This window comes from Rhinolophus sinicus, linkage group LG07, assembly GCF_036562045.2.
Source record: "Rhinolophus sinicus isolate RSC01 linkage group LG07, ASM3656204v1, whole genome shotgun sequence".
NCBI classification, from domain to species: domain Eukaryota; kingdom Metazoa; phylum Chordata; class Mammalia; order Chiroptera; family Rhinolophidae; genus Rhinolophus; species Rhinolophus sinicus.
The window spans coordinates 100,874,814-100,902,045 of NC_133757.1; the positions used below are offsets into that span (position 1 = coordinate 100,874,814).

Here is a 27,232-nt window from a genome sequence, read left to right on the forward strand (position 1 = left end):
CCCAGGCTGCCACAAACTATGCATTCCTGCAGCTGTCACCAGACAGTGTGTAAACCGACAGGTACAGCACTGCTGTGTTCCAATAAAATGGTAAGTGGTGGGCTGGATGCCAAGCTCTAGTCTAGAATATACATTTATTTTCATACTTGCAGTCTTGGATTTAACAAGTCAAATATATTTTAAAGGCCAATAGTGTATTGCTATTGATACTGAATTTTTGAAGAATTGAAGAGGTAAGTGGATACTACATCATTTATAAAGTTTTATTTAAGATAAATATTAATTTTTTATGGGACAATTTTAGGTACAGTATAAAATTTCTATTTCCCAGGTAATTATTTTATGAACATTCTGATTAGGTACATGATGTAAGATATTTTGACACTTGTTAACTTCTAAATATTTTAAAATGAGCTTACCATACATTTTAAAGAAAGTGGTTATCAAACTTGCCTGCAAATGAAATCAGTTGCAGTTTACATTCCATTGTAAGCAGGTCCTCCACCACCTTCGGGTACCACCCAGTTAATATTCTGACTTGGATCTTTAATATCACATGTTTTACAGTGCACACAGTTCTGAGCATTTATCTGTAACCGAAATCCATCACCTTGTTCCAAAGGTACAAATTCATAAACTCCTGTAGGGAGAAATCAATAATAATATGAAGTACCTAACTTTAACTTTTAAAATTAAAAAAAACCCAGGAAGTTCTGGAAACTAGCTACAGAAACCTTGAAGGTTTGTTTTCTGAACGTTTACCCATAGAGAATATTACAAAGATCTTGTGTGCTATTGCTGTTAGTATAAATCAAATATAGATAAAAGCAAAAGGTACAGCAGTATTTGAGTTAGTCTTACTAACAGGAGAACTCAATGTTTAGCAGTTTGAGGGGGGGGGTGTGTGTGTGTACGTGCTATAGCTGAAAAGACAAATTAGGTCTAGTCCTTCACATCAGAGTTTATAACTCAGTGTGATGACAGAAATTATTAAGAAACAAAGTCAAAAAAGACAAGAGTCTCTGCCCTCGAGCTTAAATTTTAGTCCCTTTCCAGAATGTACTAGTTTTTACGTATCTGAATACTATTCTCATTTGAGACCCAGTTACTCTTTTATAATTCTAGTTGGAAACTCAGCACTAGAAGTATTCATGATGAATTTAAAGTTTGGGACCATTTCCTTGAGCTCAATGTGGCTATTGTACTTTAGCATCTGTATACATATATGTTTGTAAGCAGCCATGACGATTTTTTTAAAAAGTCATGTGAACATGGAAAGAGGTGTTTTTGTTTGATGTGCCAAAATGCTTATCTTGGTCTGAAGGTAGACACACAAAAGCTTTTTTTTTTTGAGAAATGTCATATGAATTGGGCTTAACAAAAAAGTTCCTATTTTAACTTTGTAAGCGGGCATTTTCCCGCCAAATCGCGTTGTAACATGGGGCTTTTTTGACATTTTCTCGCCAAAAGTAGACTTTCCGTAAAATATTCATATCTTTCGATCTATTTGATATTTTTCTATGAAACTTTCAGTGTTTTAGTTTAAAAAGAGGTGCAAAATATGTGTTATTCTCGTCTCCCGTGCTTTGGTATAAAAAGCAATAGGATGAGTTTACTCGTTTCCTGCAAAAAATGTGTTAACATTGCTGATTAGCCCAAGAACCATAAAAATAATGGTTTCTAAAGGAAGCTGGATGTAGGAGTCATTTACAATTTCCAAGCAATGGAAGAAGTTTCTCAATGGAAGCATGTTTCTAACATGTTTAAAGCAAGTACCTGTATTTTAGGTACGGGTGGAAATCTCGTTACTGACCTGCAGGGCAGAAGCGCTGCTCGGGCCCATCGTATATCGACAGATTTCTATTTACAGGTATACTGTCGTCCTTCAAAGTTAAATGTGCTGGCTGGTCATGTTCATGGTTAGTGCCACTCAGAGCCACAGATGACAAAAGGTCAAAACTGATCTGTCCGTCAGGTTTGGGATACTCGATAGGTGTGCAATCCTTGGCTGCCTTGAGCTGATCAGAGTCAGAACCTGCAAACGTTTTCAGGAAGATGAATAAAAATACAACACTAACTTAAAAGTACTTTTAAAAACACCAATGAAATAAGACTACCCCCCTCATAACAATACACTGTTATCTTAAAGATACTGAATTTGCCATTTCTTTAACAAAGCAAGTTTTAAAACTAACCAAAAAAAAAGTTCCCTTTCTCCACTACTTAATGGGTCCCATTCATGAGTTTTTAATGATTATAACATCCATAGTCTCAAAATATGTTGGAATTACCTTTATGTTTTAGAGTCCATGGCTCCATTCCTCTAAATATCCAGTAAAAGATTCCAGTGTAGATCATCCCTCCATAAACCCCCAGGATCCCATGGCAGGATGGTCTTATGTTTCTCACACTATACAGTTCTTTCCACACCCAGGATTTCTTCACATTGTCCTCATACTCAGGTACATGGAGTCCTTTTAGTAAAAACATGAAATGTTAAGTGAAATTGTCTCAAGGAGTATAAAATACTTTATCAAGCAAGGTATTTTGCTACTGAAATATGTGATAAATGAACCTTAAGTAATTCTAAAAAACAAGTGGTCATACGCCTGATTGCCACGCCCACTAAGCAATGGTGCCGCTTGATCCTGCAGTTTGCAAACGTTTCAGATGGAAATACACCAGTATTTGTGAGGTATCTTCGCATGTATATGTTCCATATATGTAACGTAATACAGTACTGTCCAGCTTGAAATCTCTTCTAAGTAGGTGGGATACCAGTGGTACTATCCTTTTGATGTGAATAAAACAACATTGCTGTAAAAATCTAGAGTGTAGGTCATGTAGTTTTCTTTACACAGCATACATCTTAATGCTTTGTGTAAAGGGACAGATACAATGTATGTATGTAATTAAAATATACATACAAAACACCTCCGTATTTTTCCTTGTATTTATTTTTATTTTCTATCTATATACTGACTATATGTTTAACTTCTTTTTAAAACTCTCAATGAAGAACCTGACAATTTTCTGTATGTGAATAGGAAGTTCTTACCTATCGTCTTTGATTGGAGATTTTCATTAGTTAGTTGATTAAAAATAGATTCTGCTGCCAAAGCTCCACTTTTCATTGCTGTGTGGGTACCTTTGATCTTGGGAACATTCATGAAACCAGGGCTACAACCAATTAGCAAACCACCAGGGAAGGTGAGTTTTGGTATAGACTGAGGAAAGAAACATTTAAAGTGCATTTGTTAGCTCAAATTAAACAAGGAAAACTGACCACTTGAAATTACAGCCTCTTCAAGTCTAAGCTCTATGGAAAAAAATTTTTCTAAATACAAGAAAATGAATATACTGAAGGGAAAAAATAGAGCAAAGGCAGTTGTTTCCCCTCCCCTAATAAGGATTAGAACTATTTGCTATTTTTCTATGAAGACTTTTTCCTTCTCCTCATGACTAACCTACAAGAGACAGACAGATTAAGACCAGAAGATTAACATATTTAAATGTTTTTATTTATATTTAGCATGTCATAGTTAAAAATATTCTCTAAACCCAAATGGCTATTATCTAAATTGTGATCGGCTGTTACATGCATTCTGGGTAATACGTAAGTTACAAAGGATGTTATCTTTAGATACGCTTTTTATTTTACTTTGGTATCTAGGGATGGAAACCTACATTTTAATCATGGCATCACCACAACCTACTACCTTAAATAACATATTGTGATTAATTTAAGAATAAGCTGAATGTCCAAAATAAATTTTAAGACAGTTTGGGCCTCAATATACATTTCTGATGGAAAAAAGCCAGTAAAAGCCTATATATGCCCCAAAATGTAGCACTAAATTATAGAATGTTTACATGGGAAAATGTACTCCGATCTATAGTTTGAAGAGGAAAGAGAGCCAATGCAGAGTTATTCTTTCCTCCTTCTGTATTTTTTCTTCTCTAAGCACTTCCTACATTAAGTGACAGTCTTTGCTGAGAAAGCGGTGTGGGGTAAAAGTTTGGCTGAAGATGCTGAAAGGGACTTGCGAGAGGAGGTTAACAGGAAAACTACTGCCATCAGCTACAAGAGACACTATGAGACATCTATGGGCACAGCTACCTTCAATTAGAGAATTCTAACTGTGGAGGAGAAAGGTGGTGAGGAGCAGAATGGGGAGGTGCAGGGTGAGGGGGGAAGGAATGCTGGTAAAAGAAGGATCGGGGTCCCATCCATTCACAGTTCATGTGGGAAATGAATTTACGATTGGGGTTCTCAGACCAAATTCAAGATCAGAACAACCTAGATAAAAGCATCATATCAGGATTGCAGAGTAGCTAACAGGGAAAGGACTTTCTGGACTGCTACTAGCTGAGAACAGAGATAATGGTTAGGAACTTGTATGACACTGCTTTTCTCAAATAATCCCGTGGCCCTGCTAACTAAGTTTTATTCAAGAAGCGGAAGACAGGAGGTGGATTGTCAGTGCAAGTTCTTCCAAATTGGTGCTTAACTCCTAAGAATAAAGATTTGTAGCCCAAAGAAAAGGTGTGTTCTTAAGTTCTGGGAGGATCCTACCCTGTGTGGGCAGTGGCACTGGGCATTTTGTTAAGGAACTAGGGATCAAGGGAAAGTTGCACTGAAAAATGGTGTATTCTGGGACATGCATCAAACTAGGGCTACAAATAATTAGAAACCCACCAGGAAAGGTGAATTTTTGGTATAGACTGGAGAGAGAGCGAGAGGGAGGGAGGGAGAGAGAGAGAGAGAGATATGCAATTTAATATTTGTTGCAAACAAATTACTACTCTAGGAACAAAACCAACTTCATGAGAACTAATTCCACAGCAAATGAATTTAAGATTCTAGAGATTTATAATTCAGCTATGATTTTACTTGACTTTATGAATTATTGTTACAGTAATAAAGTATTTAGAACATCATTTTAAAGGTTCAATCAACTTCCCACCCTCCCGATTTTCTATTATGATACCGTTACAACAAATTAATTTTTTTAAGTGATACCCAATTTCTAAAACAGTTCTAGATTCCTCGAATATTAGAGACAGAAGGGACTGTCTTTATTGTACAGCTGATCCCTTAAGGCCAGAGAAGTTAAGAAACTTGCTCCAAATAATCTGGTATGAGTTTTAGGGCTGATTTTTAAGATCATCTTACCTGTCTAATACTATTTCCACACCAGTACTAACAGCGTTTATCACACTTAGCTACCTAGGTTTTATTTCATTGTTCATTAGTACATATTTAATACATTAATTGTAATTGATAAAGTTCATTTTGAACATATACTAAAATTGGACAGTTAAGGGCAAAAGCCTAACAGAGTCCACCTCAAAGGCATGGGTGTCACTAGGTAGTTGGGATGAATTAATTACCTTTGCTGAAAACTAAGTTTGTCTTTGAGTTTCCTGCCAGTGAAGGAATAAAGGGACATATCTTAGATCACACAGTTTTAATTTTCTGATTAAAAACAAACTAAAAAAAAAAGCCTGTGAATTTATGTCTAGAAATCAATATATTCTTAAAATTAAATTCATGGTGTGATTTATTTAACTACGATGTGACAGTTTATAAACACTAGGTTCTTTGCTTAATTATTTTTTTTCCTATGAGGTAACTTTTTACTCTTTACTTAAATTTGTAACATTATATTTTCAATGTTGAATTTATAATACAGAAATAAGGAATATAAAAGTTAGGCGAGTTACCTGTAAGCCACCTTCATTGAGAGCTCTGGCTCCATATGCAATCCTTTTTCCACCCTCCAACGTTGGCTGAATGCTGGGATGGTGTTTCCATCTCTGGAACTCTCTAAATGGGCTCAGGTATGGATTTTGATAATCCAGACCAACCTTAAAATTTTTATATTTAAATTTATTATATTTACACAATTAGAAGTTTTTATTTCAAATTTTATCAAGCTAAACAATGTGAGCAGTATTTTTCAGAAAACATGTACATTAACTTTCTTGTACTCAAAGTACATGAAAAAATTTAAATAAATAACTAAATAAAATCTGTTTGGAAAAGGACTCAACGAAAAGATACCATGTGTTTATAATCAGCAAAACTTTAAAAATTTGGAACATTTTAACAAATTATTGTGCTCTGAAAATCAAAGTCCGAATTAAAAAAAAATATATGTAGGTGTCTCATGTGTTTCTACAAAAGGAACTGTAATTATTTTTCATTTATTAATACCGACTCTAGAAATAAATAAGCTACATGCAGTATGACTGAGGCAAAAATGAAGAAACAGGATGTAATCACACTTAGGAAAAAAGAGGACAAAAAATATTGAAGATTACATTTTATAAGATATTACCAAAATGCTGAAATTAATAACCAAACCTTTTTGCTTTGAAAAGATTAAGTCACTAGAACACCCATGCAAAGGCGATGCATTGAACACTTGGGTAGGTGTCAAAACACACCAATAAGGCATAAATTTAACAATGGTTCATAGCAGAGTTAATCGTGACACTGAACTATATATAACTGCCACCAATTCCAAGGTGCAGAAACTCTTATGTAATTTTTGCATTCCTTATATTATTCAAGATGTAACTGACTACAAAGATGTAAGTGGCCAAAAAGGGAGAAAATGCCCATGTTTTAAAAAAGTTATAGGTTCAAACCCAGTGCTGATTTCGTTTTCAGTGGCAGCACGCCATAATGGAAATGGGCTTTGAAATCAGACAGGTTTGGATGTGAATCTTACCTCTGTCATTTAAGGCATATTTGGGAAGGTTATGTAACTTAAATTTGGACTGCAGTTTTCCCATCAGTAAAATAAGGATATACCTACTTCACAGGATGTTTGTGAAACTTAGAATTCTCAGTGAAGCATCTAGCACAGTGCCTGGCATGTAGTAAGTAGCTCCTATTACGAAAGCTACGTGTGTTTCAGCCATAAGCATTTTATATTCTCTGGATTCAAAACCCTCATTTTGTAACACTGATGATTCAGTGACTCTAACAGCAGAAATTTCGATAATGGGTATCTAACTTACCACAAAACCAAGAGCTACCAGGGGTTCACCTTCATTTAAATGATAAAGGAAAGAGCCTCCATAAGTGTGTTTGTCCAAGGGCCACCCAACGGTGTGATCTACTCTCCCAGGTTTCCACTTCTTTTCATCAATAATCCATAGCTTTAAAAAAAAAAAAAAAAGTTTTAGTATTATTTAAATTTTTAATGTCACCACAATGTATAAAACTTGCCAAGTTTATGTCTTATTTATGAAAATTACAAGTGAAAAACTGTAACAAGAGAAACACAAAAAAAGTACTTCAAATATCAAAGAAAATTATACTAAACTGCAGCACGATGAATCAAGAGTAAGGAAACAGGTCAGAAAAGTTATTAAGACATTAATTAGATTCTCAAATGGGTAAGACTTTCCTGTGATTATAGAAAATACCACTGACGAGATGAGGGAAACTTCTGGGGTGTTGGTCAGGCTCTATGTCTTGATCTTGGTAGAGGTTACACGAGCATGTTCACTTTATAAAAATTAACTGAACTGTACACTTAAGATCTGTTACTTTCAAGTACACAGGTTATTCTTCAATATAATATTTTACTCTCACTTGCACTTTCTCCTCCTTAATTGAAGTAAATTGTTTATCCTATTTTCAGAATGGTAAGTTTTAAATTTTAAATAATTTCCATTTGAAATATTGTCTAAAATCAGATAATATTATGTGCAATCTACCAAAATAATTAAGTCCTTATTTACAATTTAATGACTCTAGTTATATACAGAATTTGAAACTTTCTGAGCTTTACACTAAAAATAAATTTAAACAAAAGGATTATAACGAAACTTTTACACTCTAATAAGCCTAAGGTTTGGAAAAATATACTAGAGAATGGACAAACTGAGAAAATATACAACACTTAATCTAACTAAATTTTACGTTACAGATCAGTATACTATGGCTGAGTGTATGTTTCATAAACTAAAGTATCTTCATACTACAATTTTGAATAAACAATTCTTGTAGGATGTGGTCATCCTACAAACAGCATATGAATAACAGGTCAAATCCTATAAAGGCAGACGACATTACAATGAAAAAGAAATCAATGTTACAAATATTTCCAAGTTCCAGACTTTTGAAAAAAGCAACATTTGACAAAACAATTACAACATGCAGATTCAATTTGGATAGTAATGGAATTTGATTAGTAATATTTTCTCCCCTTGAAAAATATCCCAAATATTTTCAGTCATAACGAACGTTTCAAGTCAATAAAAAATATAACTGTAAAACTAAATCAACATTATAATTACATACTATAATAGAAGTGAACTGAAGCTCCATATTTTGAAATTAACATTACAAGAAAACCCCGGATACCTCCTTCAGTCCAATTCCGTAAGTTTGGGGTTGACAACTGGCCCTCAAATCAAACTTCTTATATAGTTGCTTGGCTAGATGTCCATGGCAACCCTCTGCAAAAATTGTAACTTTGGCATGTAGTTCTAGTCCTCTCTCAAATGTTGTCTAGAAAAATAAAAACATGTTAAATTGCACCATTTGACAATTTAAAAAATATTCACATACTGGTCAGCTTTGAATTGAACTATGATTCAGGTATAGAAGAGAGTACAGATATTAAATCAGAAATAAAACTAAGTACTGTTTATGAGTAGAATCTAATTTAAATTTTATACAGCTTGTCTGTTACATTTTTCTTTTTTACTTCGAAAGTACTTAATTGAGTGGTTAAGTTTGTATGAATTTAAAAAGCAAATAAAGCATGCTCATGCTGAAAAATTCTCTACAAATAAATATAAAGTGAAAAATGAAAGGCCATTTCCCCATTGTACCTGGTTTTTTCAGTCCCATCATTTGAAGCACAAAACACTATTAATAGCTTTCTTGTATATCATGCCAGAAAATGTCCATGAATATAAAACTATACAGAGTTTATTTTATATCCTTCTAACACAAACAGGACCATACTAAACATATTCTTCAGCTACTTTCCTTTTTCACTTTAGTTTTACTTGTTCTCTATTGCTGAATATATATTGTAAAACTGAAATGTTTTTTCCAAAGGGGGAAAAAAAAGCTACAATTAAAGTCTTACCTCTCTCTTTTGTTCTCTATATTTTGCACTTATGTCTGGCACATGGCAGGTACTCAATAAAGTTACTGAATAAAGAAATATAGAATAATCAGGAAAGTCTCATGAAATGTATCTTTCCCGATATTTCTCTATTCGCGTATTTGCATATATGTGTGCATATAGACACATTCATACAAAAAATAATTTATACTGACAAATGGTTTTGTAACTATTTTCATATTATAAAATGATTTGCCTACTGCAATATACACCAAAAATCATTCATTTTTAATGCCTAAATAGATTCCCCTAATTTTTCAACCAATTCTCAACAGTTGGACATTTAGGTTGTTCCAATGTTTCACTATTATAAGCATTCAAGCTGAATATCCTTGGTGCCAAATATTTTCAATCTAAATGGTGAGAATTATTTCATTATTAATCTACTATCTTTGGTTACTAGAGAGTTTGATCATCTTTCACGTTTACTGGTAACTTCTATTTTTTCTTGTGTGGTGCTTATACCTGTCATATATATGTATACATGTATATCGCACAGACATCCCACATGTAACTTTACTCAGTACTTTTTTATTTTCTTGTCTCCATCCTCTCTCATCTATAAACTATATTAACAACCTAGTTGTATGGTTTTATCAAAATATATATTCACATACATATATAAATATACATATACACTTACACTTTTTTGGGTCCTGGTTTATTTTATGAACATAGGATATAATACAAACTTTTCTGTATCTTACCTTTCTCGCTTAATAATACTTCATGGGAATCTTTTCAAGTGACTCTATAGCTCAAATCTTTCTCTTTATTGGCTGGGTAGTAGTTCATGTGGAAATACCATAGGTTAATCAGCTATTCTGTTAATGGGTAATGGCCATTCACTGTTTCCATTTTATTTGCAACAATAAATAATGTTAAAAAATACACGTGTGTGTGTGTGTGTGTGTGTGTGTGTGTGTGTGTGTGTGTGTATACATCTCCTTACAATACTGGTGCTTTTATTCCCTGTAACATAGATTCCCAGGAGTGGCACTGTTAGATTAAAGGGCACACCTATTTTTATTTTACCAGATATTACCAGATTGTCTTCTAAGAAGCCTAAAACAATATTTCCACCAGCAGTACATAAGACACTTTTCCCTATAGTCCAGCTAGTGACAGATATAACTGTTTCTTTTACATTTTTGTTAAGTGTAGTGATAACTCACTGCTATTTTAATTTGCATTTACCTGATGACTATTTTCAGCATCTCTTTTTATTTCAAGAAATATTATTATTATTTTTTTAAGAAATATTAAATGAACACCTATAATGTGCTAGGTTCTATGCTAGGCACTGGGACCACAGAGACAAATAAAAAAAGACAGACCCCTTTTCATCAGGCTTGTCAGAGGCAAACATTAAATAAATATCTGAGTATATAATTACAAATTGTGATTAAGTGCTATGAAAGAAAGCACCAGGTGTCATGAGAGAACAGAAGGGAACTATTCTGAAAAGTGTGAACAGGAAAGGCCTTTTGGAAGAAATGACATTTAAGCTATGGGTCTGAAGAAAAGGTATATACGAATCTTTCCGTATGATTTGTGATCATCTGGATTTGCCGTTCTGTGAATTTTTCAATATTTTAGATTTTGCTCATTTTTCTACTGTTATTTTTCTTATCAATGTATAAATGCTTTGATATTACGTCAAATTTCGCCCCCAATCTACTGTTTATCCACAGACTTTATAGTATTTTTAAAAAATTTATTGGGGTGATAATTGTTAGTAAAATTACATAGATTTCAGGTGTACAATTCTGTATTACATCATCTATAAATCCCATTGTGTTCACCACCCAGAGTCAGTTCTCCTTCCATCACCATATATTTGATTCCCCTTACCCTCATCTCCCACTCCCCACCCCCCTTACCCTCTGGTAACCACTAAACTAGTCTGTGTCTATGAGTTTTTGTTTCTCGTTTGTCTTGTTCTTTTGTTGTTTTTGGTTTATATACCACATATCAGTGAAATCACATGGTTCTCTGCTTTTTCTGTCTGACTTATTTCGCTCAGCATTACACTCTCAAGATCCATCCATGTTGTCACAAATGTTCCTATATCATCTTTTCTTACCACCGAATAGTATTCCATTGTGTATATATACCACAACTTCTTTATCCATTCATCTATCGAAGGACATTTTGGTTGTTTCCATGTCTTGGTCACCGTAAACAAAGCTGCAATGAACATTGGAGCACACGTGTCTTTATGGATAAATGTTTTCAGATTTTTTGGGTAGATACCCAGGAGAGGGACTGCTGGGTCATATGGTAATTCTATTCATAATTTTTTGAGGAACCTCCACACTGCCTTCCATAATGGCTGCACCAGTCTGCATTCCCACCAAAAGTGTATGAGGGTTCCTTTTTCTCCACAGCCTCTCCAACACTTGTTACTATTTGTCTTGTTGATGAGAGCCATTCTGACTGGGGTGAGGTGATATCTCATTGTGGTTTGTATTTGCATTTCTCTGATGATTAGTGATGTTGAGCATTTTTTCATATGTCTATTTGCCATTTGTATGTCCTCTTTGGAGAAATGTCTCTTCAGGTTGTCTGCCCATTTTTCAATTGGGTTGTTTGTTTTTTTGTTGTTGAGTTGCATGAGTTCCTTGTATATTTGGGATATTAGCCCCTTATCGGAGGCACTCTTTGCAAAAATCTTCTCTCATTCAGTTGGTGGCCTCTTTATTTTGTCGATGGTTTCTTTTGCTGTGCAGAAGCTTTTAAGTTTCATATAGTCCCATTCGTTTATTTTAGCTTTTACTTCCCTTGCCTTTGGAGTCAAATTCATAAAATGCTCTTTGAACCCAAGGTCCACAAGTTTAGTACCTACGTGTTCTTCTATGCAGTTTATTGTGTCAGTTCTTATGCTTAAGTCTTTGATCCATTTTGAATTAAGTTTGGTACATGGTGACAGATAGCAGTCCGGTTTCATTCTTTTGCACGTGGCTATCCAATCTCCCAGCACCATTTATTGAAGAGGCTGTCTTTTCTCCATTGTATGTTTTTTGCTTCTTTGTCAAAATCATCTGTCCATATTTATGTGGTTTTATTTCTGGGTTCTCAATTCTATTCCATTGGTCTATGTGTCTGTTTTCTGCCAATACCATGCTGTTTCGATTATTGTAGCCCTGTAGTACAAGCTAAAGTCAGGGAGTGTGATACCTCCAGTATTGTTCTTTTTTCTTAAGACTGCTTTGGCTATTTGGGGTCTTTTGTGGTTCCAAACAAATCTGATGATTTTTTGTTCTATTTCTTTAAAAAATGCCATTGGGATTTTGATGGGGATTGCATTAAATCTGTATATTGCTTTGGGTAATATGGCCATTTTAATTAGGTTGATTCTTTTAATCCATGAGTATGGAATGTCTTTCCATTTCTTTGTGTCTTCTTCAATTTCTTTTAAAAATGTCTTATACTTTTCAGCATATAGGTCTTTCACATCCTTGGTTAAGTTTATTCCTAGGTATTTTATTCTTTTTGCTGCAACTGCAAAAGGAATTGTTTTTTGTATTTCTTTTTCTGAGATTTCATTGTTAGTATATAGGAATGCAATGGACTTTTGTATGTTGATTTTGTAGTCTGCAACTTTACTGTATTCGTTGATTGTTTCTAATAGCTTTTTGGTGGAGTCTTTAGGGTTTTCTCTATATAGCATCATGTCATCTGCAAAGAGTGACAATTTAACTTCTTTATTCCCAATTTGGATGCCTCTTATTTCTTTCTCTTGCCTGATTGCTCTGGCAAGGACTTCCAACACTATGTTGAAAAGCAGAGGTGATAGGGGACAGCCCTGTCGTGTTCCTGAACATAGACCAAAGGGCTTCAGTTTTTCACCATTAATTATCAGATTAGCTGAGGGTTTGTCATATATGGCCTTTATTATGTTAAGGTATTTTCCTTCTATACCTATTTTATTAAGTGTTTTAATCATAAATGGATGTTGTATCTTCTCAAATGTTTTTTCTGCATCAATTGATATAATCAATATAGTATTTTTTTGATATCCAGAAGTGTTTTTGTATAGTTAAATAAATGTCAGTCTCTTATAGGTTTTTAATTTTCTTATCTCTATAGGATGGCTTATCCTCCCCCTCGCTTATAATTGCAATCTACATTTCTTTCCGATTTTTTTTAATTGTTTGAAAAATAATCAAAATTTAAAAAAAATGAAGGTCAACTCTATTTGCTTCCAGATAGACATACAATTTTCCCAGCACCAATTATAAAACAATTCAGTTTTAATGAACTAAAATATCGCTTAGCATATTTCTGCTTCCTTTTCGAGGCAACATGCCCTTTAGTGTTCAAAGGACAGGTCCTGGAGCCACACTGACTATATTCAAGTCCTAATCTGAAGAGTTAACAGCTGTCTGACCTTGGGTAAGTGACTTACCCTCCGAAACTTAAAAATGTCCAAGTCAGAATCTTTACAATAAGATGCCTATTAGACATGGGAGTAGTGCTATTGAATAAGGAGGACAGATGACTGTGGGAGTTAGAAAAGGTATTTAAAACCATGGGACTGGATGAAGTCACTACGGAGAAAATGTAGACCGAGGACTCAATACGGAGCCCTAGAGCCTCAATATTTATTTAGAGGACAGGAAGAAGAGGACAAACACGCAAGGCCACAGGAGGAGGGGCCAGTGAAACACACTGAAAACCAGAAGCGGTGGTGTGATGTGAAGAGCTAGTGAATACAGGTTGCAACAAGGAAGAAGTTACTCAGTTGTGTCAGCGCCGCCTTGTAGGAGGTCAAGAAAGAGAAGACAGAGAACTGCTGAGGTGACAAGATGGTGTATCTGGGACTCTGACAAGAGCTGTTTCAGTGAAACGGCAGGAAAGAAAGCTTAACCATGCGGGGTGAAACAGAGAATGGAACAACAGAGTAAAGCAAATCCTTGGTTCTTCCCACTCCAAACCTGTGGTACTAAAACAATTATTTTAAACACTGATATTTTAGAGCTCAAATTATTAAAACTCTACTGTACTCATCTATGTTTTTATATCTATATAAATACAATAAATAAAATAAATAATTTTATAAATACAAAGCACTGAACACAAAAATATATTTGAACAAATATCATGAGAATACACAAGAAATGAAATATCAGAATGACAAAATTTGCATGCTTCAATTTTGTTGTAATATTAAATGTAAACATTTTAAATAATAATCACATTATGACAGTATAAAAATAATCATAACATACAAAAGAATATAAGAAAAATGGTATTATTTCATCATTACGAAAAGCAGCATGAGATAATCATTGTTTATAAACCTGGCTACGCATCAGAATCCCCGAGAGGTTGTTAGAAAACAGCTTCTTGGGCCCTAACTAAGTCCCAAGACTTCACATGATTCTGACATAGCCAGTCAACCCACTAGAAGGAACAATGACAAGGGTAACGCTGGAGAGCTTTGTCACTTGCTCTCTAAGCAAAATGCTAGTGAGAAGTAGGAAGATTTGCGGGAGGAGACTCTAGACTAGATTCTCAATTCTGTTCAAGAATGGCAGAGAGAAGGATAAACTACGAATTAACAAATATTTTCTGAAGACCTAACATTAACTGGCACCGTGCTAAGCATTGGAACAACGCTCTATGACCTCTGTCCTCATGAAGTCTATTAATCTAGTTGAGAGATTAGGACAATAAACAACTAAAAATTAATAGATTAATTTATTAAGATGTTAATTTGTGTTTTGTTTTTGTTGTTAGAGGAAAGCAAGGCATTTTTTCCTTGTCCTTTTCAAGGAATCTTATAGACTGTGAGATCTATATCCCTGCAGTTTTTATTTTGCAAATTTAAAAATACAAATTGTGAAAACCTGAAAACCACCCAGGCTTATATTTGAATGAGAGGAGGGCAATTAGTGTTATATGTACCAAAAGATATTGAAATCAAGCCGAAGATTATCAGTATTACTGATAGTAATGCAAATGATTCTCATTCATAGAAATGAAAACCATAGAAGTAGCAATGCAGCTAATGACCATATATGCATGTTTTTTTAATTCTCCTTGAACTATTTGTGACATCTTACCGATTAATTAATGAGTGAAGTAAAACTTTTGACACACGTTTGTTTTGTATTTTTGAGTTACGTTTTTACCTTTTAAAAAATTCTTAAACATGTTATATTTATTTGCCTAAATGATGTTGACTTCAAAGATGCTTCCATATTTTTAATAGAGAAAAATTCCACATTAATAATATTTTAATATACACTTAACATGCAGTATACATATAGCAAGACAAAATTACTGAGTTTAAATTGATTCTTTTTGTGTCAGCTTGTTACGCACATAACTACGAGAACATTTACCTTTGGTGCACCATCCTTTTGTATTCCTACATCGTTAGTGGCAATTCCTTTTACGCTACCATCTTCATGAAAAAGGACCTAAAATGAAAACATTTCATTATCACCTTAGGATTCATAACTACCTTGAAAAGAAACAATAAACAGCCCCATATTTTTTTTAGAAAGTGAACACGTTCTCTAGATTATAGAAATATAGACTTTAAAGTGTTCAGGCAAAGACACATGTTTTTAATAAACTCCCTTCTAGAGTATGAAAGAACACAGCTCAAATAGTTGGAAATGAAAGAAATGCCATAACCTTGATTAGGAAGAAAATGGGGAAGCCACTTAAGAGATCACAAAAAAACCCAGTAAGATTAAACTGACAGCTCTTTGAAGAGTTCAGATACCAAAAAAGTGTACAGAACCTGAATTCAGGGCCTATAACAAATGAAGAACAGGTGAGTGGAAAGAGAAGAACAGTGCTGGGAAAGCCTCTGTCCCAAATGACCTGAGATCCAAAAAATAAAAAAGTCAAAATAAAGAAAATAAAACAACAAAACAGAGAGGCTGACAACGGCCCAAAGGTGATTAAAGTTTATTTCTGGAGCAAGAAGGAAGGGGGAAAACTGGTCAAAACAATAAGTCTGAAGATGAGAAGTAATACTCTGTAAACTTTTCTTGGTTTCTGTTTCCTCTCTGATCCAAAATGCCCTTTGGATAGGAAAGTACAAAATGTACAATAGAATCACACAACAGAAAGCACAGGAGTGGAAAGGTGAAATAAGGATTAGCAGCCATGGATATGAAAAAAAAAGATATAAACGTTTTACTTGATACCTTGAAAATGAATCAACAGTAGCATGTGGCTATGAACTTTAACTGAAGTCTGGCCCAAGTACCAAAAACCTATTGATGATGACCTGATAACGTTTACGGAAATGAGGCTAACAGGAGAGGTACAAGAGACTATGAGTGTGAGTGTGTGTGTGCGCGCGCACACACAGTCAAGGCATTTTAACTAGGAGAAGTGTAAAACCCCACACTTGGGTCAAAAAAACCAATGCATACCCATGGGCTGGGAAAACAGAAATCAGTGGTAGCAAGTATAATACAGGGCCTGGGTGTTTTATTTGACTTACATACTGTAGGGGTAAAACAAAATAAAATATGTATTTTTAAATTTTCCCTGGCGCCAAAATAAGAGAACTCCCCTTCCCATCAAGACTGTTTTAGCATTTTCTTTAGAAAACTTAACAGTAAATTCTTTCTCTGAGATATATGGGAATCTTTTTAAAAGCTAAATAAACCTGTCAGATCTGCATCTCAGGATGTGTTTCCTAGGGGCCTTGGGGACATGCTTGAAATGTGAACATCAAGGAGGATGGCATCCTGTCTCTGGGAGTCTGGGCTAGATGCCGGGGTCCAAGTTATAACTTCCTGCTTGTCAAAAGATACAAGAAGTTTTATTTTTTCTTTTGAAACAGACAATATGTATGTAGTAGGTTGGATCTGCCTGGTTATATAAAAGGGTGAGATTTCCGTCTTGGCAATCTCCCTAGCAGGCTGCCGGTGCCATGCACTGCAATCTTGGTTTAATGTTCATTCAATAATAAAACTGTCTTTATTCTATTTTATAATTTGTAGAGGTGATTTTTCTGGGTTGGCAGGAGATTTTATTTGTAATAATTTCTTCAATAATACTTAGTGAAAATCAACAGTATGATATGGTTGCCAAAGGAGTTATTTTGAGGGAATTAATGGAAGAACCGTTTCTAGAATGAAGAACGTAATAGCCCTGGTCTACACTTGGCTCGAAGTATTAATTCTTGGTGCCACCTTATAAAGGGGATAAAAAGGGAATGCATTCTGAGGAGGGCAATGAGAATAATGAAGGAACTCAAACCACACAACATGAAATTTCAAAGAATTGAGAATATTTAACCTGGGGAAGAAGAGAAAGCAGGGCATACTTATAATTGGAAAGTTGTCCTTGCAAGAGGGCATAGATTTGTCCTATATACTATAAAAGAGTAAATAAATTTCTATTAAATATAAGTAAGAGTATTACCAATAATCCAACCATCAGATAGAGAACTAACTTTTCCTTCCTGATGGAATTCAACTGTAAGTTTGACAATCACTTGATGTGGGTACAATATGAGGAAATTAAGTACTTCTTTGGATTAGATCCTTCTGAGATTCTAATTTAATTTTTTAAGATTCCTTCTAATCTTGCAATTCTAAAATCCTGTGGCTTTTCTCAAATATTTACTTCTTAACCTCTGTACCATTCTCGGTTTATACTCAAAAGAAAAAGAGATTACTTCCTATGAATATTAAAAACAAAACCAAACTACACAAACCTCGGCAGCAGCGTAACCAGGGTATACTTCAACGCCAAGGGCTTCTGCTTGCTCCCCCATCCAGCTCACTAAATGTCCCAAGCGCACAATGTAATTGCCATGGTTGTTCATTGGCAGACCTACAAATATATGCTTCAGTTATAAATCCGACTTTTCATTGATAAAACATCTCAAAAACATACTTAATTTATAAATTCTAATCAATGTACAATTTCTGCATAAATATATTCATATTATCATATAGTCACAATTTCAGTTTATATTTTATAGTTTTGGTCTAGAGTTCTAATTATTAAATGAAAAACAACATTACAGCTTTAAATTAAAAATTCCTATTGGCTTACAAGGCTATCTCAATCCTTCTAGATTGGGAGACAAAAGAACTGGGTTCTAGTCCTGCCTTCCCACAAGCAGCTGTGTAACTCTGGACAAGTCCTCCAAATCTCTGGGCCTCAGCTTTCTCATCCGTAAAAGGAAGGGATTTCACCTGATGAACTGTAGTTTCTCCCAGCTGTGGAATTCTATGAATCTATGAATATTTATCATATCTTACCTGGAAGAATTGGCACAGGAATTCTGTATTTCTCTGTTAAAATTCCAAATCTGTCTTCTGTTACAGGAGTGTTAAGTGGAGCCTAGAAAAGAATAAAGGAAAGAAAAGGAAGTTTTTAGGTAGTTCATATTTGGAAGGGCAAATACAAATAACAATAAAACTGTATCAAAAAGTAAAAGGAACTACCCTCCTCATTTTTCTTTCATCACTTTCTTTAGAAAACTTGGACTGTAAATTCTTTGTCTCTTTGAGATGTATGAGAATCTTTTAAAAACCTAAATAGCCAGTTTCCCAACTCAGGAATGTCTTTCTTGGGGACCTTGGCAACATCTCTGAAATGTGAACATCAAGGAGGATGGCTTCCTGTCTCCCTGTCTCCGTGGGAGTTTAGTCTAGCTACTTGCCCCAAGTTGTAATTTCCTGCTTGATGAAAACGTAAGACAAGTCTCGTTTTTCCTCTGAATAAAGACCGTTAACATATATGTGACAGATTGTATCTGTCTAGCTATATAGGGTTTTGATGTGAAGAACTTTCTTTTAGAATTGATATTATGTCAATAATCATTCAATGATACCTATTTCTGATACAATATTGAAAAAAGAAAGTTAATTGGGCATAATTAAAGTATTTCTAGTTTAAAGGAGCTTGATATTTTAGAAAGAACAGTAGAGATGAATATTTTGGAATTTAACTTACTCAAATGGAAAACATACAGAAATATTTACCATATTTTTTTAACTTTACAAAGTATATTCACTGATACTAAATATTCTAACCTTAAAGGTAGGATAGATATAAACCATCTTATGTAAGAAAAAACTGAGATATATAGAGTGTAAGATTTTAAACACGGTCATACAAATTATGAGAACAGTAAAACTAGCATTTATACTAGTAGTGACATTTCTGCTTAGGTTATGGGAGGCCAAATTGACTTATTTCTTCAGAAAATTAGATTAGATTATCCTCTTTGGCTTTAAATACTACAATGTCCCAGGAAATTTATGTAACACTTCCTTAAGAACAATGATATTAAACACCTATGGAAAAAGTAGTAGGAAATACCCGCAAAATCAAAATGCTGTGTTCTATTCGGTACAAATGTTCAAAGATCTTCTCAAGATAATGCCTTCTCATAAACCTCCAGTACATAAATACAACATGTAGAAGGCATTATATAAAAATGAGTTACTATCTTAAAAGTCTAACTATATTTGATACGATTCAATCTCTTTTTGCCCTTTTTAAATGAAAAAAAGATCAGTAATTATCCTCTAAAAGATAGAATTATATGAAACGGGTTTCCCATATTCCAGTAATTTGGAACTAGAGATACAATCAAGATTGGACTTGGTATAAAAAAAAGTTTTTCTTACTCCCTTCTCCTTCCAGTCTGGAAACAGTTCTTCAAAAGCACACGGGTCGAGGCAAGCTCCTGAGAGAGTGTGAGCGCCTATCTGAGCAGCCTTCTCCACCAGACACACACGGATGTCCTTTCCATGGTCAGCAGCCAGCTGCTTCAGACGAACAGCGGCAGAGAGCCCCGCAGGACCTGCACCCACTATCACTACATCCGCTTCTTCTGCAAACCTCTCCATGCTCACTCCTGGGAGGAACACAATAGTTTAAAAAACTCCTTTAAAGTCCAGGATGAATAAGACATGATAAAATCACACACTGGCTCACAAATACTTCCACTGTGCTTCAGAGCGTCATTTATAGAAATTGTCCCTCTACTTCGCATGAGAATTATATTAAGTATATTACTGTATTCGTGGGTGTTCGCTCAGGTTCTGTTCAGGGCATATCTTATTTTAGTTTCCATAAACCAACTTTTGGCTTCAGATTATTATAAATTGAGCAAATGTTTGCTTTCCCAAATGTTAATATGTAACACATTTCGTAAACCTGTATTAGATGATTTCATACTTTCATGAAAAACGTATTTCCCTCTACAAAATGATACAAAGTATCTAGAAAGTCTCAACAATTGTACACAAATTATTTACCTTCCCATCGCTTGTCCTTATCCCGGGGATAAATAGTATAATGGGTAGTAATTCGAGGTACAGCAGAAGTTGAAGACCATCTTGTAGCACGCAGAGGTAGATAATTTTTCTTAATTTTTAAGGCATGAAAGCACTGATACGCTGCACAAAAATTATGAACATTATTATTCTTTCAATTAGTTTTCCTCAGGAGTAGACTGAAAAAAGTACTTCAAAAAAAATCTAAGATAGGGGATCAGAATTGGTTTCTGGTTAGTTTTCTGTTAATTAGCTCCAAAACCTTAAACAAATCACTTAACCTCTCTTGATTTGTTTCCTCATCCAAAAAAGTAAAGGGTCACTAGATGATGGCTAATGTACCTTCCTGGTTTGAAATTGTATGATTCCATGTGTGATGCCTTATATTTGGAAACTTGTTTATATTCTGACCACATCAAAACTGCAGACATTAAGTGAACAGTTAGATCTATTGCTGTAGAGCCGTTAGTTGTGATATGAATGGAAATAGATTGTACATTTTCCTAAATGAACAATTCAGTTAGCTTTTCTCATAAAGCAATGTTTTCAAATTATAATATTTTTGCAGGATCTAATAAACTAATTTATTCAATTTAGCTCATGTCAAGCTTAAGCTATAAATAGGATGACCATGTAATTTCTCATCCAAACCAGATACTTTTGAGAAAAATAAGAGGCAGTGTTAATGATTATGTTGGCACAATGCGGGCAAAATGAGTTTTATGGTCAGTTTCTGTTTAAATTAAGTTGACTCTCCCATATGGCAATATTTTCCTTTAAGTTAGCAAATAGAATTTTATGGAAATAAACAGAAGGTTGCAAAGATTTATTGGCAAGGTTCACTCAGCCTCTGTTGGCCTTAACCCTTCAACTCTATCTCCTCCCTCCCTTTACCTGGAACAGACATCCTACAGATCAAACCTCACAGAAAGAAGCAATTAGGTGGGAACTTTCTCAGTTCCTTGGCAATGACCTCTAATGTAATCTGTATTTGTGTTCATCCATTTCCTCATTCTCTCCAGTTATAAGAGATGTCTTTTCTCCTCACTTAGATTAATCTGTTCACTTGGATGAGGAGGCTTCTCTCTCTCATCTACCGAGGGACATTCCTCTGTCTGATACCCTCCCCTCCGTCCATATCTTCAAGTTTTGACTCCCTTCTCTGATATTCTCTTTGATAATCCTTTTCATCATTAAAAAAAAAAAAAAAAAGAGAGACAGAAACTCCACCCTGACAGACATAAAAACTCATATTTGGAGCTATAATAATTAAGAGTTTGTTATTGGAGAAGAAATAGAATAATCAAAGGAACAGAATAAAGAGTTCAGAAATGGAATAACGTAAGGATTTGGTGTATGATAAAAATGCAATTTCAAATCAGGGAGAAGAGATGGTTATTCATTAAGTGGTACAGTCATAAGTAGACAGTCATTTGGGAAAAAAAGCATATTTCTCTCTATATATCAAAATGAATTCCATTTGGTTAATGATTTTAACAGAGAAAGTCAAAGTATAAAAGATATGGTGATATGTCCACAAATTATTCTCCTGCTTTTGAGAGAGTGGGCTGGACTAAGTGGCTAACTTTCACCAAGTAGAGTATGGAAAGGGAAAACTATTACCTTTACAGTGGAGAAACATGGCATACACTTTAATCCAGTGACCAAGCTTAACACTACTGGCAATGAGACATATCGGTATCACCACTCCCTGACATGATGTGAAGAGAAGGGCTCTTCCCCTCTGTGGGATATGTGCCCCAAATCTATATCCTCAGTGTAATCATGAGAAATCAGCCAACAAACTCAAATGCAGGGACATTTCACAAAACGCCTGGCCAGTCCACAGCAAAGTGTCAAGGTCATGAGAGACAAGAAAAGACAGAGGAACTGTCACACTGAAGGAGACTAGGAGAAATGACAACTATAAGCAATGTGGTGCCCTGGGATGGATCCTGAAACAGAAAAAAATCTGAATAAAGTCTGTAGTTTAATTAATACTATTGCATTGATGTTAATTTCTTAGTTTTGATAATGATACTACAGCTATGTAAGAAATTAATCTGGGTGAAGGCAATATGGCAACTCTGTGATATCTTTGTAACTCTTCTGTTAAGTCTAACATTATTTCAAAATAAAAAGTTAAAAAATAAAGATCATGGTGATACAAAAGTTAACTCAAAAAGGATCAAAGACCTAAATATAAGAGCTAAAAGTATAACATTTAAAAAAAAAAAAATAGAGTGTGAATCTGTGTGATCTGGGAACAATGGTTTCTTAGCTATGACACCAGAAGCAGAAGCAACAAAACAGAAAACAGATAAGCTGTACTTCGTCAAAATTAAAGCCTTTTGTGTTTCAAAGGATACGATACCCTCAAGAAAGTGAAAAGAGAACCCATGGAATGGGAGAATATATTTGCAAATCATATATCTGAAAATAAATTTGTATCTAGCATATATAAAGAACTCATTTCTAATAATAATAAAAGACAAATAACCCAAATAAAATCAGGTAAAGGAGCTAAACAGACATTTCTCCAAAGAGGACATACAAATGGCCAATCAGCACATGAAAAGATGCTCAGCATCATTAACCATCAGGGAAACGCAAATTAAAACCACAGTGAGATACCACTTTACATCCACTAGGATGGCTAGAATCAATAAGGCAAATAATAACAAGTGATGATGAGCATATGGGCAGTTGGAACCCTCATATACTGCTGGTGGGAATGGTAAATGGGGCAGCCACTTCGGAAAACAGTCTGGCAGTTCTTCAAAATGTTAACGATAAGAGTTACCATGACTCACTCCTAGGTATTTACTTAAGATAAAAATACATGTCCACACAAAAACTTGTATACAAATAAATGTCCATAGCTGCATTATTCATAACAGTCAAAAAGTGGAAACCCAAATGTCCATTAATGAATTAACCAATGAAAAGTGATATATCCATACAATGAAACAGCACTCAGCAATAAAATAGTCATATATGCTACAACATAGATGATCCTTAAAAACCTAAGTGAAAGAAGCCAACCATAAAACACACACATATTACATGATTCCATGTATACTGTATATGAAACATCCAGAACAAACTAATCTATAGCGACAGAAAGTAGACTAGTTGTTACCTAGGGCTGGAGGGGTTGGGGAGTCACTGCTAATGGGGTTTCTTTTCGGGGTGATGAAAATGTTCTAAAATAGACTGGGGTGATGGTTGCACAACTCTGTGACTATACTAAAAACCACTGAACTGTACACTTCACCTGGTGTAAAACGTATGGTATGTAACTTAAATCTCAATAAAACTGTTATTTTAAAAAGCATTTAGTCACACACACAAACGGTTATGGGGAAAACACTGGTAATTTTTTTTTTATACTCTTGGATTTGGAAAGGTTTTTTCTAAGTATGGTAAAAATCTCAAAAATCATTTGACTAAAATTTTTAAACAGCTATGAACAATAAAAGATGTAAACATAAATTGCTTAGTTTTCTGTATTCCCCAGTACACAACATAGTCCTATAGTATTTTTCTTTTCCTTGTTTATGCTAAATCCCAGTGTTAGCCTATATATAGGTATAAATATTTGGTGACTGAATATTATATAGTCCTTTTTATACTTTCCTTCATTATAGTACTCATTTATGAGTCACTGTGGTATTATAAAATATGTTAGTGCTTTTTTAGTGTCATTCTCTGTGAAAAGGCAAGCCAGAGTTATAAAACAGAAGAATTAAAAGGTCAACATGAGGGAATAAAAAGATAACCCAGACTGGGAGAAAATATCACAAAACACAAAGCTGATAAAGAGCTGGTATCCAAAATATACAAAGAACTCATAAACTCAAGTAAAAAATAAACTCAATTGAAAAATGGGCGAAAGATCTTAATAGATACCTAACCAAAGAAATACAGATATACAGGTGGAAAATAAGCATATGAAAAGATACTGAACATCTTATATTATTAGGGAATAGCAAATCAGAGACACCACCATACAGCTATTAGAATGGCCAAAATTCAAAACACAGACAAGGCCAAATGCTGACGAGAATGTGGAGTAAGAGACTCCCATATATTGCTGGCGGGAACGCAAAATGGTACAGCTGTTCTGGAAGACAGTGTGGCGGTGTCTTATAAAGCTAAACATGCTCTTAACATATGATCCAGCAATTGCTCTACTTGGTATTTACCCAAATGAGTGGAAAATTAATCCACCCAAAAACCTGCTGTCAAACAAGATGAATAAGCTCTGGAAATCTGCTACACAACATTGGACTTATGGTGAATAATAAGGTATCATATCCATTTAAAAAATTTCAAGAGGGTATATCTCATGTTAAGTGTTCATATTATAATAAAAGATAGAAAATATAGGATTAAAAAAACTTCATGTGAATGTTTACAGAAGCTTTATCCATAATTGTCAAAACCTGGAAGATGGCCTTCAACAGACGAATGGATAAAAAGGCTGTGGTGCATCCATACAATGGAATATTCTTTATTATTAAAAAGAAACGAGCTAGTTGCCAGGAAAAGATATGGAGGAAACTTAAATTCATATGGAAAGAAGTCAATCTGAAAAGGCTACATACTATACTATATGATTCCAACTACATGACTTTCTGGAACAAGCAAAATTATAGAGACAGTAAAAAGATCAGTGGTTGCCAGGGGTTCAGGAAGAGAGAGGAAGGGATGAATAAATCAAACATAGGAATCTGTGGGCAGGAAACAATTCTGTATGACAATGTAATTAATGGTAGATACATGTCTTTATACATTTGTCAAAACCCTTAGACTGTACAACACAAGCAGTGAACTCTAATATAAACTATTATTAATAATAATGCATCAATATGGACTCACCAGTTGTAACAAATGTTCATTATATATTTATATTTTTATTAAAATACTTTAGGATGTACCATGCATTGTAGTTTAAGTGTATAGAAGGTATCATTTGCTTCTGAAAACTGATGATTTGGTATCAGACAAATCTGTAATTCTATTGCTTATACAGCTAGTGATTTTTTTTTGAGAATATTTGGAACTGAGTAGTCTGATTTCCTCTAGGGGGTAAAAAAAAAAAAAGTCACAACCTTTAACCTTTTCTGAAAACAAATCTGACATTTCACTTTAAAGATTTGAACACTTAACACACCTTGGCTGAATTTTGATAGAGAAGTGAGGTCAAAGTCCATTGAACTCATCACATCACCAAATCAAAGTCGCACTGACAGCACATTTATGTCCGTCTCATCCTTGCCAGTAGTACTAACACTAAGCTATGAAAATGGCAATGATCTAAGCATCCAAGTAAAATGGAAATGGTAATTTTGGTGGAATTTTGTTAGCACTTGGCCCAAGAATGGCTTCAATTAAATTAGGCAGTAGGGCAGATGGCATCTGTCTACTCTGACAGTGCAAAAACAAACAAACAAACAAACAAACAAACAAAGGCATTGCTATACATTAGTAATACAAGCACAAGTTAACAAGAACTTTAAACAAAATTCTATTTATTTAATATATGGTGACCAAATCTGACAAAATTCTACTTTAATGAAATTTACATAATGATATCCTTAAATTTGCCATATATATACTTGTTTATTCCATAACCAAAAACTAAATTAAACTAAAGATAAAAAATAAAGCCAGTTGTGAGAGAATTCAAGATTCCGTAGTGAACTTCTTTTCGAATTTAAGAGCTTTGTTTTGTTTTCAAGCAAAACAAAACACCATCTAACTGCATCATTCTACCTTTTTTTAAAAAGTGAAAGGAGAGTTAATGTGTTATTTCCACAAGTCATCGTGATGGCTCTAGGAGCACCCATAACACGATTAAGCCCGTAGAATTAATTTTAGACAACGTAGAAAAATCTCTGGCTCCAGATATAATCTGGTGACTTGGGAAGCATATGAATGTTAATTATGATGTGACAGATCAGACTTCAAATTCTTAAGAACGGGCTAGCACGGCTGCAAAGACGCAACTCAGGTCAGGACCACGGAGAAAAACCGTGCAAAGATTATTTTATCCATTTCTAACAATGTAACAGACAATACCTGAGCTTTGGGATAAGCGTCAGGACCAGGATTTGGGACCATTCAGCTCAGGAGTCCACCCGGAGACCGTGTTGATTAACTTTCCTCCGCTCATGACCTTTAGCCTAGTTGTCAATTTTTCCCTTTGGGACAACGAATCCCATGGGAAGGAATCTAGGGTCCACCACCAGGCGCAGACAGTATGACCTTTGTCCTAGTTTAGCCTGAGAAAGCCGACGAAATGAGAGATGAAAGGAGAAAGGTGCCCACAGCCCCCAGGTGTGACCCTGTCCGTTTCTCCCTACTCACTCGACCTTCCTCCACTTATCCCTCCCCGACGTCCCCGCTCACCCGGGCAGGACAGCTTGGCCAGCGGCACCAACATGTTCACTGTAACCAGGACTCCCGGTCGGACACAGCTGAAAGAAGACAGCCTGCGGCTCGCCCCGGGCGCGGGACCTCTATGCCTCCGGGGGCACCATCACCCGCCAGTCAGCACCAGCCCTTCTGCTGAAGTTTACCTCCCAGTTCACCCTACCACTTTGGCTCACAGCGTGCCCGCCTCTTTCTCGCTCTGCGCCGGCGCCGCGCATGACGCAATGACCAGCAGAAGCTTCCGGGTCATGTACCCAAAGAGGAAAAGGAAAGGGACTCCAAGTTCCAGAACGGCCTGCGGCTTCAGGTTGCGGATTGGGTTCTCCGACTCCGTCTCGCCCACACGTGCTG

The 27,232-nt window shown here is 35.0% G+C and overlaps 1 protein-coding gene across 1 annotated transcript; it reads right to left on the bottom strand.

Moving 5' to 3' along the window:
- Positions 1-249: 249 nt before the first annotated feature.
- On the bottom strand, positions 250-27,231 carry ETFDH (electron transfer flavoprotein dehydrogenase). Its single transcript, XM_019733134.2, has 13 exons — positions 26,858-27,231; positions 20,423-20,563; positions 19,790-20,019; positions 18,413-18,494; positions 17,860-17,978; positions 15,515-15,592; positions 8,387-8,533; positions 7,033-7,173; positions 5,728-5,871; positions 3,059-3,227; positions 2,292-2,474; positions 1,814-2,035; positions 250-640 (listed from the first exon to the last, which is right to left on the bottom strand). The coding sequence occupies exons 1-13, from the start codon at positions 26,889-26,891 to the stop codon at positions 477-479; spliced, it is 1,854 nt and encodes a 617-aa protein (XP_019588693.2). The 5' UTR covers positions 26,892-27,231; the 3' UTR covers positions 250-476.
- Position 27,232: the final 1 nt, after the last annotated feature.